Raw genomic sequence first — 15,954 nt, 5'->3', positions numbered from 1 at the left:
TTCAAACCCTGAAAAAAATTCCTTGATTAAGAAAATCCTTTAAAATTTTATGTTTCTCTGGAAACTGATCAGCATCCCACAGATATGAAATGTTTACCCTGCTCTTCCTTATCTCCTGGAGCACGAAGAGCTTTAGTCCAATGAGAACTACATTTTCCATACAATATACCTACTATTTCTCTCATCCTGTCTCATCAATGGGTAGAAGAAAAGAAAAAGAAAAGGCACAACGGTACTGTAGGGCTTAAACTTACACCACAGGTTGAGACTTTCTAGAAGGCAATTTGATAATAATGTATTTAGCATTATAGACATTTTAATGCTCTATGAAGTTATAAAATATTCAGTGTCCTGTGACCTAGTAATTCTAATTCCATTCATCTGTTTTTTAAAAAGTAATTCAAGTGACACAAAAAGTTATATGCACAAAAATGCTTCTTTTACTGCTATTGTAATTGTAAAGAAGTATAAATAGCTTAAGTTTGCAAAATTAAGGGAATGATTTAATTAGGCTAAATTCACACAATGATACATTGGTGCAGCTATTAAATAGTACTTATGACTTTTTAATAACATGAGAAAATTCCATGACTTAAACATAGAGAAAGAGTTACAGGAATATAACACAATGGAGATAATAGTTGTTTGGGGGATGGGATTACAGGAACTTTTTGCCTCATAATTTGTTTGTATGTTTTCCAAATATTTTAATAATGAGAAGTGTTACTTTTTGTAAGGAGACAAGAAAACACAAAAAAGAGGAGGAATTCAGAATAGAAATAGCACTAGCTTCAGAAGCAATGACCCAGTTCCAATCTTGCCCTGTCATTGGCCAGGTTTGCTCCTTTGGTCAAATCTTTCCCCTCTGGGCCTTGTTTGCAAAACTTGCAAGCTGGACTCATAGATTTCTTTCTTAAAAAACTTATTTATTCATTCTTTTTAGTTATACAGCAGAATCCATTTTGATATAAATATATATGCATGGAATATATCTTATTCTAGTTAGGATCCCATTCTTATGGATATACATGATGGTGGGATTGACTGTGTTGTTTTCATATATGTACAGGGGAAGATTATTTCAGATTCATTTCTGAGGTCTCTTCATATTGAACTTTTGTTTCAACTAGTTTTTGCCTAGTTACCTCAGGGGAAATCTGTTTTCCTACTTTTTCTTCATTCTTTTCTGGAGAAAAGGTGGCACTGGATCTAGATTGTTCAACACAGGGCCATGGATGACATAAGATATCTAGAAAAAGCTATGCATTCTAAGGATCATGAGGACATAGCCAAGACCTGAATAATTCTCACCTAATACTGTTCAAGTCTCCTCAAACCACCCTCTCATACTTACTTTCCCTTGGTTATTTTTGCCTTAAGAAGTTTTAAATAAATGAAAGGCTATTTCAAATGTACCAAATTTTGTTTTCATTATTTGGTTGTTTTCTTTTTATTACAATTATAGTTTTCAAGTCATAATATAGGCAATTGGTATTTTCATGGGCTGGTATTCTGGCTCCAAACAATTCCTTTGTAGAGGACATTGTATCTACCTATTTTGAGAGAGGATTTTTCCCCCCAGATTCCCTCCTCAGTTTTATTATTAGATGAAAATTCTTGATACTCAGTTATAAATTGTGATTGCCCATGTTTCTTTTCTTTCTTTATTTTTTTAGGTTCTGGGGATTGAAATTAAGACCATACACACGCTAGTCAAGTGCTCTACCATTGAGCTATATCCCTGGCCCCAGTTATCTTCCCAATATGTAGGCTCTCTATTCACCTCAGATTGTTTCTTTTGCTGAGAAGAAACTTTTTAGTTTGAATCCATCCCATTTATTCATTCTTGATTCTTGATTTACTTCTTGTGCTATAGGAGTCTTATTAAGGAAGTTGGGGCTTAATCCAACATGATAGAGATTAGGGCCTACTTTTCTTCTATTAGACACAGGGTCTCTGGTTTAATTCCTAGGTCCTTAATCCACTTTGAGTTGAGTTTTGTGCATGGTGAGAGATAGGGGTTTAATTTCATTTTGTTGCATATGGATTTCCAGTTTTCCCAGCACCATTTGTTGTATGTTTCTGGCACCTTTGTCTAATATAAGATAATTGTAATTTTGTGGGTTAGTCTCTGTGTCCTCTATTCTGTACCAGGGGTCTACCTGTCTGTTTTGGTGCCAGTACCATGCCATTTTAGTTACTATTGCTCTATAGTATAGTTTGAAGTCTGGTATAGTGATGCCACCTGCTTCACTCTTCCTGCTAAGAATTGCTTTAGCTATCCTGGTTCTCTTATTTTTCCAGATGAATTTCATGACTGCTTTTTCTATTTCTATGAGTAATGTCACTGGGATTTTGTTGGGAATTGCATTAAATATGTATAGTGTTTTTGGAAGTATAGTCATTTCGATAATAGTAATTCTGCCTATCCAAGGGCAAGGCAGATCTTTCCATCTTCTAGGGTCTTCTTTGATTTCTTTCTTTAGGATTCTGTAATTTTCATTATATAGATCTTTTACCTCTTTCATTAAGTTGATTCCCAAGTTTTTTTTGAAGTTATTGTAAATGGGGTAGTTTTCCTTGTTTCCCTTTCTGAGGATTTGTCACTGATATACAAAAATGCCTTTGATTTATGGGTGTTGATTTTATATCCTACTATTTTGCTAAATTCATTTGCTAGTTCTAGAAATTTTCTGGTGGAACTTTTTGGGTCTTCTAGGTATAGAATCATATCATCAGCAAATAATTCTCATTTGAGTTCTTCTTTTCCTATCCGTATCCCTTTAATTTCTTTTGTCTGTCTAATTGTTCTGGCCAGTCTTCCAAGAATTGTGTTAAATACAAATGGTGAAAGATGGCTTATCCCTGTCTTATTCCAATTTTTAGAAATAATACCTTCAATTTTTCTCTATTTAGAATGTTGTTGGCTTAGCATAGATAGCCTTTATGATGTTGAGATATTTTACTAATTTTTTTAGGGTTTTGAACATGAAGGGGTGATGCATTTTGTCAAATGCTTTTTCTGCATCATTGAGATGATCATATGATTCTTATCTTTGAGTCTATTGATGTGATGAATTACATTTATTGATTTCTGTATGTTGAACCAACCTTGCATTCCTGGGATGTATCCCACTTGATTGTGGTGCACTCTCTTGTTGATATGTTTTTGTATTTGCCAGAATTTTATTGAGAATTTTTACATATATATTCATTAAAGATATTGGTCTGAAGTTTTCTTTCTTTGATGTGTTTTTGCCTGGTTTTGGAATCAGAGTGATATTGTCCTCATAGAATGAGTTTGGAAGTGCTCCCTCTTTTTCTACTTCCTGAAATAAATTGAAGAGTATTGGTATTAGTTCTTCTTTGCAGGTCTTGTAGAATTCGGCTGTGGGCTTTTCTTGGTTGGTAGGCTTCTGATGGCATCTTTTATTTCATTGATTGATATTGGTCTGATTCAATTTGGGCAAATCATATGACTTAAGAAATTTGTGGATGCCTTTGATATTTTCTATTTTATTGGAGTACAAGTTTTCAAAATAATTTCTAGTTATCTTCTATATTTCTGTAGAGTCTGTTGTGATATTACCTTTTTAGTCACATATTAGTAATTTGAGTTTTCTGTCTCCTTTTCGTTAGCGTAGCTAATGATCTGTCATTTTTATTTATTTTTTCAAAGAACCAACTTTTTGTTTTATCAATTTTTCAATTGTTTCTTTTGTTGTGATTTCATTAATTTCAGCTCTAATTTTAATTATTTCCTGACTTCTACTGCTTTTGGTGTACATTTGTTCTTCTTTTTCTAGGGCTTTGAGATATAGTATTAAGCCATTTATTTGTTGACTTTTTCTTCTTTTTTTAAAAACTGTAATTATCCTGAACTTACAGATCCAAAATCTTTCTATATTTTCTTGGATTTTCAATGTAATTATATTATATATATATGAGAAGAAATTTTCTTTTATTAAACTTCCATTTTCTCTTAAAAATACTCTTGCCAGGCACAGTGACACACACCTGTAATCCTAACAGTTTGGAAGGCTGAGACAGGAGGACTGCAAGTTCAAAGCCAGCCTAAGCAAATTGGCAAGGCCCTGATTAATTTAGTGAGACCTTGTCTTAAAATAAAACATAAAAAAGAGCTAAGTCGCCCTGGGTTAAATCTCTGGCACCAAAATAAACAAACAAATAAATAAAAATAAACATAAAAGTACTCTTATTGCACTGGCTAGTTTATTTTTGCACAGCTGCAGTGATAAAGGGCATTTAATCTTTTCTTCCTGATTTTAATGGAAATGTTTTAAATTTTCACCGTTAAATCACAGTAAGAATGATCTCTTCTATTACTGGTTTTCCAAGAGCTTTTAACATCATTTTATGTTGAAACCGATCAAATGCCTTTTCTATATCTATTAATAGAACCAAAAAACCTTATCTAAGTTTCCATGGTAAATATAAAGATGCTCCACCCAAATCTTCCTTCAAAGAACTTGGTGACTCAGCTTCTGACAGTTTCCAGTTGTTAGCACCTCCACAATTTCCTCAGTTCCCCTTAGAGCATGCTCCTTCCATACCCGTGACTGACCAAGGCAGGTGTGTGAAGGGCCTGGTCATTGTGACTCACACTGGGGCAACCTGATGAGTAAAATATGCTTCAAAGCTCTCCTGGGCTTGGTGAGACTTTGTGGACTGGCACCACAGTTCTCATTTGCCTTCTGTCCACTCCTGCTTGATGGTTTCCTTCCATATATGTTAGCAAGTAATAAGCATCCTGCACACTGAACTCCATCTCAGCATCTGCTTTCAGAGGATTCAAATTTGTGGCAATTTGTTTAGATATTTTTAAGTGTTAAAAATAAAATCTTGGCTTTCCCAAGGAAACTTCTACTTAGTCTTATATATGCCTGGATTCAGTTTCATATAACTTTGGCATTTATTAATTCATTTGCCTCTGTATCTGCCCTTATTGTGTATACCCTACACAAATCAGCTGCCTGGGGTGCTATCAGGTGCCAAACACGGTTGTAGGACTTTTCTTTCTGAAGAAGTATATACTATGTTTTATAACCAGTACTCTAAAATGTTTTTATTCTTTAGTTTAGCTTGAATTTCAAAGCATCCCCAATCCTTCCAGGCACTTTCACCTTGCTCTAAGGAGCAGTTGTCCAGTGGAGCTTGTGTTTAAGAGATTTTCTACTTTGGGACTGAGCCACTGATAGTTTTGACAGTGCCATCCATTTGGGAATCACCTCACTCAAACCTACTCCAATCTGTGGGCCAAGAGAGCTTCTCAGATCTAAGATGGAAGAAAGAACAACGCTTTTGCTATGCACTTACATGATTAAAAAATTAAGGATGCAGCTATATATCTTTACTGTTAATTTTGCTCAGAGGAGCTTTCTCTTCTTACCAGAAAATGATAGAAAGGGTACAGTTAGTTTAATGGCCTCCTACCCCCCATTTTTAGAAAAAATAAAACAAAACTTCTTTTTTAAAAGAGCAAGATAAATAACCTTTACAATTCAGAACTTTTAAACTTTAGTAATACACTGATTTTCAGGTTCTACTATTTAGTAGATTATTAGAAATATCCTTGAGAGTTACTAGAAATAATCATTGTTGATCTCTGTACCACATGGATTGAATAAAATATATTTGGCGATAATAAAGGATTATGAATTTGTCTAGAAGGTATGAATATGTGGTATGGAAGCTACAAAATGAGCTCATTATAATTAATAAAAATATGGTAAAAGCAAGTGAAAAGTAAAAACTCTTTATACATCACTGATTTATAGAAATTTATTTGAAATATAAAAATGTAATTTGCAAGTCAGTATTTGATTTTGTAAATTATGTTATAATGTACTCATATGTAAAAAAGAAGGACTAGATGATAACCAGAGTCTCTTCTAATCCTATATAGTATATTTCCTGTTTTACAGATGAGGGCAAAAAAGATATGTGACTCACCTACATTATATGCTAGCTAGTGACAAAACTGTCTGTAAAACCCAAATACCCTGACCCTACATTAACTTCACTGTCTTTAAAAAGATGACTCTCCATAAAAAGCTAACTTGGCCATGGCTTCTGCCCATACAAAAAGACTAAGTTCATTATAGGTTTGTTTAAAATGGCATATAACTCAAAATAACTGTAGTTCCTTCAGAGACAGGTTTATTTGGAAAAGAAAAGAACCCCTGATGAGGTTCTGGGGTCTAAATTCCTAGGAGATGGCTGCCAGATCAAGAAGACCAAATGGGACAATCCCTAGGAAGAGCAGAATAATGGGGTAGAAAGCAGGGAGATGGGTGCTCCCAACACTGAACTTTATGAAGGAAGAGGCAAGTTGTGCTATCTATCCACAGCACAACAGCACAGGGCAGGAGGGGCAGCTGCAGTGGGAAGAGGTCAGAGACAACCCTCCTTCAGACAGGGCCTGGATAAGAGAATAAACCTGACACAAGTTTAATGGTCTTTGCTGGGAGGTTAACAAAAAAACACTTTGCCCTGAATGCAGTCCCTGGCTTAGGATAGCAAATACTCCAACCCTTTAAATGGCTCATCTCCCTTGAAAGCCTGATTTTAAACGATTGGGGAAGTGAAAAATTTAGAAGTAATGCTATAAGTTGAGGTTTCACTTAATAGAAGTCAGATCTATTTTTCAGAGTCCTCTGCAGGTGGAGGGCTATAGAAACTTTAGACATTTGTGGCTTGGCATCTGCAAAGCTCTGTTCTGCTTTTCTCCTTGCTGTGGCCAGAGAATGCCGGCCATTCTGTAATGGTAGGTCTATTTTGCCAGAAAACTCACATATTTGTGGGTGGAGTCAGTTGGGAGACTGGAGAGATTTTTCAAAAGACTGCATTGGCCAAACACTGCAGGGACTTCCAGAGGGTGAAAAATAATACCTTGGGGGTTAGCAAATTTCCACTGTTTGTGGAGCCAAAGTTGCAGCTCTGGAAACATGGCAAGTAACTGATCACTCCAGGGGAGGAGAGCTGAAAGCTGGATAAGTGACATGTGCTTTCACTGTGTCACTGAGAACAGTGGTAAAGGCTCCTACAGCCACCCTGGACTATCTGGGTTATGGCCCAGGCAAAATTCATCTTCAGTGGCTGCAACTACAGGTTTCTCCTTAAAGCTTGGATATTAGGGAACCACAGCTGTCCACAGAGTTAAGTCAAAATGCAGTAAATTAAGGACATATACAAAGTTACCTTAAAAGAGCAGATCTGGCTGGGCATTGTGGCGCACGTTTGTAATCCCATAATCCTGCTGAAGCAGGAGGACTGCAAGTTTAAAGCCAGCTACAGAAATTTAGTGAGGCCTTAAGCAATTTGGCAAGACCTTGCCTCAACATAAAAAATAAAAGTGGCTGGGGATGTGGTTCAGTAGTTAAGTACCCCTGGGTTCAATCCCTAGTACAAAAAAGAAAAAAATTAAATGAAAGAAAAAGATCTCAAATTTGAGTTCATAATTCTCTGTAAGGAACTGATTAAAAAGTTGTTCATGCAACCTCCTCACTCATGCAGATGTAATGTTCATCTACAGCTTGGGGATGGATGGGCTCAGGTTAACACTTAAGAGAGTGGCTTAAAGAGACAGCACAGCCCTAGGTTAAGGTAGATAGTGTTATTTCTACTGAAGAGTGTGTCTGTTAGAAAGGAGGGTTATCCACAGTTATAAACAAAGCACAAAGAGCCATTAAGATACAGGCTGATGGTGCCCATCCAAGGACAGTCCAGGACAGAGCCTAAGCAGAGGACATTGATATTCCTGTTCCCAAACCTGATTTTGCTGAGTCTAGACTTTGTCTAGTTAGAATACACATCTAACAATTTTCAAAAAATCCCCTTTCAATCTTCATTTTTATTAAGCAACCATATGACTAAACACCACCCTTTCCTATAGATCTGCCCACAGGGACAGAATGTTCTGGTCTTGCCAATATGAACATTCTGGTATGCATGGCAGTAACAGTTCATGCTAGAGACAAGTAAAGCGGCATTCTGTTTTATACATTTGTCTTCTAAGCTTGGATAAGCTCTCTCTTCAGAGTCAGATCAACTGTCAGTGTGCTGAAAATCAGATTTTTAAGCCTATCAGATTGAAGTCTAGAATATTAAAATACCAGCTGCTGTCCCTGGCAATTGGCTAGTCATGCACCCTCCCACTGAAAACAACCATGCTTACCTTTTACAGGACATCGGATTGTCACATTTGCTTGAAGGGCTGCCTCCACGATGCCTCCCACCACAATGGACAGATGGTTGTGCTCTGGTTTGGTGATATTTCTTTCAACAGACAAGATGACAGGTGCCTCTTAATTCAAAGGGAGCAGGAAACTATGTCAGGTTCAGGCTTTAGCTGTTGATAAACCATTCTGCCTTTTGTAAACTTTGTTGAGCTCTTTGAGAGCAGGGTAGAATGCTGGTCCTCTCTATCCCCCATGGTACACCATGGGGACTGGCACATACATAGCTAGAGATGCTCAGTGGACAGATGAACAGATGGGTATATAGATGGATGGATGGACAGTTGGCTGAATGCTTTCAAAGGTGCACTGCAACAATTATATGTAGACTATAATGTTATTTTGCTTTTATAATCAGAATGAAGAATAATTCCTCTTTGATAATTTGAAGGAATTCAGAAGTTCAGAAGAAGCAAGGAAGACATGAAAGGGCAGGAATAATGTCTCTGCCATGTGGCCTGGGATGAGTTGAAGCAGGGACAAAACACGCCAGGGCTTGTGACCACCTGACATTTTCTGGAAGGGGGAAGGCATGGGCTGAAGGAGCAGGACCAAATATCCTGATCCATTCTTCTGCCCCTTGGTAGGAGTTATCCTGGATGGAGAAACCTCTAGGAGCCCTCTCATCTTGAGTTAAGAATAAGACAAGGTTCTATTCAGTTAAAATATTTTCCAAATGCCCATTCTGTGGTCCATTCTGGGGTAACAAGATCAGAGGTACTTCTCCTCTCTTGATAATCACAAAAACTACCTACCAGTGCAGGGGGTGCAAGCAGGTATTTTCAATATTAACATGGTATCTACAATATCTCTTACAAAGTTTTTCTGTATATGGTGCCAGAATCAGGCTGATGTGTTCTCTCCAGAATAAAACTAGGGTTCTAGATATCATTCAAAGACGAATCAGAGAAAATCATGTAGGAAGACCACAATTCTCGTTGAGCCTCTTATAATAATATGTTCATGTGCTCATGCAAAATTTTTCCTCTCTGGACTTTAGTTTGAATCCCAGTGAAAGGACTTCAGTTAGAGATTTCTTAGGTGTCTTCCAGCTACACTTCTCTCACTCAAATTATGGTTCATAGAGGCCCCTTCTTACCTGACTTAAATAAACTCATCTCAATTTAAAATAAAATGCTATTATTATTTAAAGACTATTAACTGCAAAGAGGCGCACTTAAAATATTATTCACATGTCTATATGCAGAAAATCTCAAGGGAGAAGACATCAGATGTACCCAGTTTATGAAACTCTCTGAGGTTATTACAAGTGGATTAGAATAGTCTGCAAGGAAAGTTCAAATTTAGCATTTTGGTTAATGTGAAACAAATACCTACATAAAACTTACAGGAAAAAAAATAAAAACAAACCCCCAAAGAGTAAAGAATCCAAAGACTTTCACTTCTTTGAATTTTGATACTTAGCTAACAGATTAATTCATTAACTCATTCAGGAAACATACTTTCTGTCTGACATGAACAACAGGAATACAGAGTTGGAAAACACACATTCTTGCCCATGAGGAGCTCAAGGACTGGTGACACCATTACTGCTCAGGGTTATGGATGTTGATATAGAGAAAGAGGATGTTTGCCCAGGGGTTACACAGCAGTATGTAGGTGTCAGGGAAGGCAACATCCCAGGAAGGACACTGACAACATTCCTCTACCACAGCACTATTGCAGTGATTGGTTTCCCTAATCTGACATTAATATATAAGCTCCTGGGCAGTGGGGAGACTATACTTCTTTAACCTTTTTTATGGTCTATGCATAGTTAATTCATGAGAGAATAATGACACTTCAGCAAGCTATCTTGGTAACCATGGTATTCTGGAGAAGAGAATCAAGGAAAGGTCACGTTTGGGGGACCGAGCATTGTACTCTCCTAGAGAGTGTGGCCCAGTGGAAAGCTACCTTAAGAAGTGTAAAGACAGAAAACTTTTGGCTGACAGAGGGCTTTGGTTGTCACAGCTCATCCTCTGGCTCCTGAGGACTACTAGAAATTTAGATTATTCTGGGATAGGCTTAAGGGGAAACTGAAGTGTACATGTGCATATGTGTGTGTAGGGTAAGTTCTATTCCCCAGGAATTCCAAAAACTTGGAACTGACTCTTCCTGGAAAGGAGCTAATGTTCACAGGGCAGAATAATCCAGGAGAAAACAAAAGGCTAAAGTTCTACCTTTGAGAAGACAGCCAGAGAAGGGGCTCAGAATCTTTAAGCCATGCAGATTCAAGGGCCTTTTAAAATCAACTGGCCCAGTCTCCTCAATTAAAAAATGTGAAGCACCTACCACACAGCTCAACTCTTAGTTGACCAAATGCCAGACTCTAAACCCTGATATTGTTCCTCTTTTCATCTAAGTCTATCTGAGCCATAGACATCAGAAACTCCAGAGTTGGGAGGTCGGGAATAGCTCTTGTTTTATTTTTACAAAACATAAGCCTCCCACAAGAATCACTGCCACCTAAAATGTTCCTTTATAATAAAAGCACATTTTAATATCAAAATGACATTGTCCAGCTCCTGTGAAGACACACATTAATGTAAAGTTGCAACCTCCAGGAGATATTTCTAAGGATTGGCAGGCATGCTATCAGGAGGGATATGCAAAAGAATAATTATTCTCTTTCCTTTAAAGGAAAAGGAAAAAACCTCTAAACTTTAAAGAACTTTTTTAAAACCTTAAAAACTTTTTTAAAAAATATTTTGGGACTTTAAAGGAAAGAAAAGTCCATAATATCAATACCTCCTACTAAATCTGCCTCACTAATCTCCTTTTCTTCAAGAGTGAGCTCTAGAATAGCCACTTCCAGAGAATGGGCCTTTATCCATCAACAGCCACATAACCTAGGAACATACTAAAACACCAATTCTCAGACTCATCCACATTCTACCAAGGCAGAATCGCAAGGGTAGGGGCCAGCAATCTGTTTTAACAAGCCTTTAGGTAACTGATGGAGTTCAAGGTTGAGAACTGACGCTGTGGAGATTAATGTTAAAAACAAAACAGAAACATTCTAGGTTTCAACCAAGGGGATTACCTGCATACAGCACAGAAGAACTTTCCACATCAGAACCAAGATGATTAGCTACAGAACATTCATAAATTCCTTGTTCTTTCCTTGTAGGATTCTTTATCTGTATTCTCCCAGTTCCATCCAAAATTATCCTGTAGAAGAGTAATAAAGGGGGTGCATTCAAGTAACACATTTAACTACCCTGGGGCCATCGAAAGTTGCCGAGAAAGAAGAAAAACAAATTTATAGGCCTTGGCCTAACAGGGATCCCCAAAGATGATCTTGTCAAGCATCCTACCTATAGGCATGCAGATCAGCAGGGCAGGAGAGTCTCTTCTCTTGCCTTAGGTTCACTACACCCTTAGAACTGGACATTGCTTGGATAGCCAGCATCCCATCTTCCTTTACATGAGAACAGACTCTTCTGGATGGAATTTTGTCTTAATCTACCCCATTTAAAAACAAACCTATTAGTTTTCTGGGTATTAAACCTTCATTTCCAGCCCAAATCCTTCCTAAGAAGCTTCAGGTATGAGTTTTCACAGTGAGATCCAGCGGGCTTTGGTATAAGCTACTCTGTGATAGATCACTGTCTCACCATCACTATGTGAAAAGGTCAGTTGAGGTAACAAGCTAAGGCTGCAGTTTGTATGGAATTTTGACTGTGCCATTAAGAATTAGGGATAGTGGGGCATAGTGGTGTATGCCGGTAATCTCAGTGGCTTGGGAAGCTGAGGGAAGAGGATTACAAGTTCAAACTCAGTCTCAGTAATTTAGTGAGGTCCTGAGGAACTTAGTGAGATCCTGTCTCAAAAGAAAAATTAAAAAGGTCTGGGGATGTGGCTCAGTGGTTGAGAGCCCCTAGGGTCAATCCCTGTACCCCCCCGCCCCCCCCCCCACACACACACATACAAAAAGAATCAGGAATAAGCTGAGTCCCTTATAGTTTTCCAATTATTGATATTCCTAAAAGCCTACATGAAAATACCACTTTGACAATCAGGTGTTTACTAATTAGGTTATTATTCAGAGAAGTGAGAGAAACTTTAAATTTTATTATTCCTAATGATATGAATCTACTTCTAACCTGGACCATTGGCCCTTGTATTATTTATTTTCCCATCCCACTTTATAGATCTTAGCAACAGGGACCAGTCTGACTTCTAAACATAGCATTTCTTCATTAATTGAGCTGAGCCACTTCTTTACTTCCTGTCACTTCCTGTCACTCATCCTATGCTCCAGCCATAACAAACTTGTTTCCAGAACATTCCATGATCTTACATCTCCCTGAGCTTATGCATATGTTGTTCTCTTTATCTGAAATGGCGTTTTTTTTTTCCTGCAAAACTTTGTCCTACCATTGGGTACTGGATCACATGTAATTTCCCCTGTAAAGTTTTCCCCAATACTCTTCCATTTATCTTCTATCCCCTCTGGGCTCCTTATTCTCTGGTTCAAGTATTTATTTGTTGAAATATCTATTTCTTTCCACTAGAGTGTGATCTTTTCAAGGGCAGGGGCCAAATCTTATTCACAGCTGTGAATTCCCACTGCTTAGCACAGTGAGTTTTATATACCAGTTCTCAAAAAAACCTTTGATGAATAAATACATGAATGACCAGAACAGAACACGGTAATGGCACAGAGGAAAGGTACAAGGAGGATATGAGGCTCCCCTGCAGCACACGTGTGAAATACACAAAAGGGACAGAAGTCAAGACAGATGAAATGGTCCACAGCAATGGCACTGTGGCAGACCTATCTGTCTGCAGGGCTAGATATTCACTATTAAATTGCCACTGAGGAGGAGCAGTTGAAAACAAAAGTATGACTCCTAACTATACAGACATGAAAAATATACTAATTTATTTTCTTAATTTTTTCAAACATGTTTGTATGATTTATCAATTCTCAATTTGTTTGGTAGGCCTCAAGAAGTCAACGAGATTGAGATTGCTGAGCACTTGTGAGCCTTACTTTCCAAGGGATGCCACCCAGGTACCTAAGCCAGAGCAGTCCTTGAGCTGGAGAACCAGAAGGCAGAGCTCCTAACAGATCTGACCATGGCCTCTGCTGCACAGTCTTACTGTCAACTTGAGGTAATGACAAGGCTGAACTTTCTATAGACACCATCTCTAGTTGACTCACCCATAGCCTTCCCTTCCTCGCTGAGATTTTTTACTCAATATTGTCCAAACAATATTCCACACCTATATGGTTTCTTTTGACAGGACAGAGGTTCTTAGAAACATAATTCTATTTCTGAATTACTTCTGTTGAAAAGATTTGTGAGGCTCAGAAAAATATACTTGAGCACCTTTGTTATGTACAGGAAATTAAAAGTAAAATGAGCAAATAAATTGCATAGGTTTCAGAGAAAAAACTAAAAAGAAAAATGGATCTTACTGTCTTAAAAAAAACAAAAATCGAAAATTTTTATTAGACATATGGAGTTGCTTCAGTTTTGAATGGTTGATCTTTAAGCATGCAGAAACACATCTGAGTGGGATGTACCATGTCAAAACCTTTTATTTACATGAGTTCTACAAATCTCAGCCTCAGAAAACTTAATTCCATTTCATCAACTTTTTTTTTTTTTTTTTTTTTGGTACCAGTGATTGAACCCAGGGGCACATAACCACTGAGCAATATCCCCGGCCCTTTTTAAAAATTTGATTTAGAGACAGGGTCTCACTAAGTTGCTTAGGGCCTCACTATGTTACCGAGACTGGCTTTGAACTTGTGATTCCCTTTCTTCAGCCTCCTCCTCCCTGTGATTACAGGCGTGTGCCACCATGCCTGGCTTCATCAAGTCAACTATTAGCAATAAACTCAATTTGACAAATATTTATTCTAAATGCCCATGTTCCTCTATATCACTGTAGTACTTGTGTGGCCATAGGTCAACTCATCAGCTTTCTCAGGCTATTTTCTTACAATGCACACAATTGAACTGTGAGCCATATAGTAGTCTACAGAGGGTGGTCCATAAGTCTATGGGTCAGTGAGAGGAAAGGATGTTCCCCATAATACTGAAACATTATTTGCCTTTTCCATTGTTGTATTGACCTTTGCACTGATTATTCAAAGACAGTGATGTTCAGACTCCTGGCATGAAGCAGGCAGTGTCATCCACGTAGTCACTGTGGTCTGGACTGCCACACAATGCAATACAAACAAAACTGCCAGTATCACTTCAAGATGTTCCAAATGAAGTACTAAAACTTGTTAATTTAACTAAACTTCAACCCAGCACAACGGTTTGTAATGTTCTGTATAACAAAATAGGAAGCATATACAAAACACTTCCACTGTGTGCTAAAACATGCTGGTGTGATTGAACTGTTAGCTGTTGTTTTCATGGACTATGATGTTTGTTTGAAAGAATACCTGGCAGACAAGCTATGACAAAAAAAGTCCACACTGTGTTTTGAACTTGGGTATTTGGCAGATATATATATATATATATATATATATATATATTTTTTTTTTTTTTTTAAATTTTTTATTGTGGGTTGTTCAAAACATTACAAATTTCTTGACATATCATATTCCACACTTTGATTCAAGTGGGTTATGAACTCCCACCTTCACCCCATACACAGATTGCAGAATCACATCAGTTACACATCCATTGATTTACATATTGCCATACTAGTGTCTGTTGTGCTCCGCTGCCCTTCCCATCCTCCACCCTCCCCCCTCCCCACCTCTCCCCTCCCCTCCCCTCCTCTCTCTCTACCCCCTCCACTGTATAACCCTGAGGGTCTCCTTCCATTACCATGCAATTTCCCTTCTCTCTCCCTTTCCCTCCCACCTCTCATCCCTGTTAAATGTTAATCTTCTTCTCCTGCTCTTCGTCCCTACTCTGATCTTAGTTACTCTCCTTATATCAAAGAAGACATTTGGCATTTGTTTATTAGGGATTGGCTAGCTTCACTTAGCATAATCTGCTCTAATGCCATCCATTTCCCTGTAAATTCTATGATTTTGTCATTTTTTAATGCAGAGTAATACTCCATTGTGTATAAATGCCACATTTTTTTTATCCATTCGTCTATTGAAGGGCATCTAGGTTGGTTCCACAGTCTTGCTATTGTGAACTGTGCTGCTATGAACATCGATGTAGCAGTGTCCCTGTAGCATGCTCTTTTTAGGTCTTTAGGGAATAGACCAAGAAGGGGAATAGCTGGGTCAAATGGTGGCTCCATTCCCAGCTTTCCAAGAAATCTCCATACTGCTTTCCAAATTGGCTGCACCAATCTGCAGTCCCACCAGCAATGTACAAGTGTACCCTTTTCCCCACATCCTCGCCAGCACTTGTTGTTGTTTGACTTCATAATGGCTGCCAATCTTACTGGAGTGAGATGGTATCTTAGGGTGGTTTTGATTTGCATTTCTCTGACAGCTAGAGATGTTGAGCATTTTTTCATGTACTTGTTGATTGACTGTATGTCCTCCTCTGAGAAGTGTCTGTTCAGGTCCTTGGCCCATTTGTTGATTGGGTTGTTTGTTCTCTTATTGTCTAATTTTTTGAGTTCTTTGTATACTCTGGATATTAGGGCTCTATCTGAAGTGTGAGGAGTAAAGATTTGTTCCCAGGGTGTAGGCTCCCTATTTACCTCTCTTATTGTTTCTTTTGCTGAGAAAAAACTTTTTAGTTTGAGTAAG

The 15,954-nt window shown here is 37.9% G+C and overlaps 1 protein-coding gene across 2 annotated transcripts in view; it reads right to left on the bottom strand.

Moving 5' to 3' along the window:
* The window catches only part of Adamtsl3 (ADAMTS like 3), a 341,011-nt gene that overhangs the window by 34,901 nt on the left and 290,156 nt on the right, over nucleotides 1-15,954 (bottom strand). For both annotated transcript variants that reach the window (XM_058577562.1, XM_046438417.2), the window contains exons 22-23: nucleotides 11,305-11,432; nucleotides 8,198-8,326 (exon numbers count right to left, since the gene is read on the bottom strand). In XM_058577562.1, the coding sequence (XP_058433545.1) occupies nucleotides 8,198-8,326; nucleotides 11,305-11,432 (257 nt within the window). The remainder of the gene's footprint in view (nucleotides 1-8,197; nucleotides 8,327-11,304; nucleotides 11,433-15,954) is intronic.

Source organism: Marmota monax, unplaced genomic scaffold (assembly GCF_021218885.2).
Source record: "Marmota monax isolate L192 unplaced genomic scaffold, Marmota_monax_Labrador192_F-V1.1 WCK01_AAM20220418_F8-fsc00005, whole genome shotgun sequence".
Taxonomy (NCBI): Eukaryota; Metazoa; Chordata; class Mammalia; order Rodentia; family Sciuridae; genus Marmota; species Marmota monax.
The sequence above is the reverse complement of the archived record's forward strand: the minus strand, read 5'-3'. Positions and strand labels throughout refer to the sequence as shown.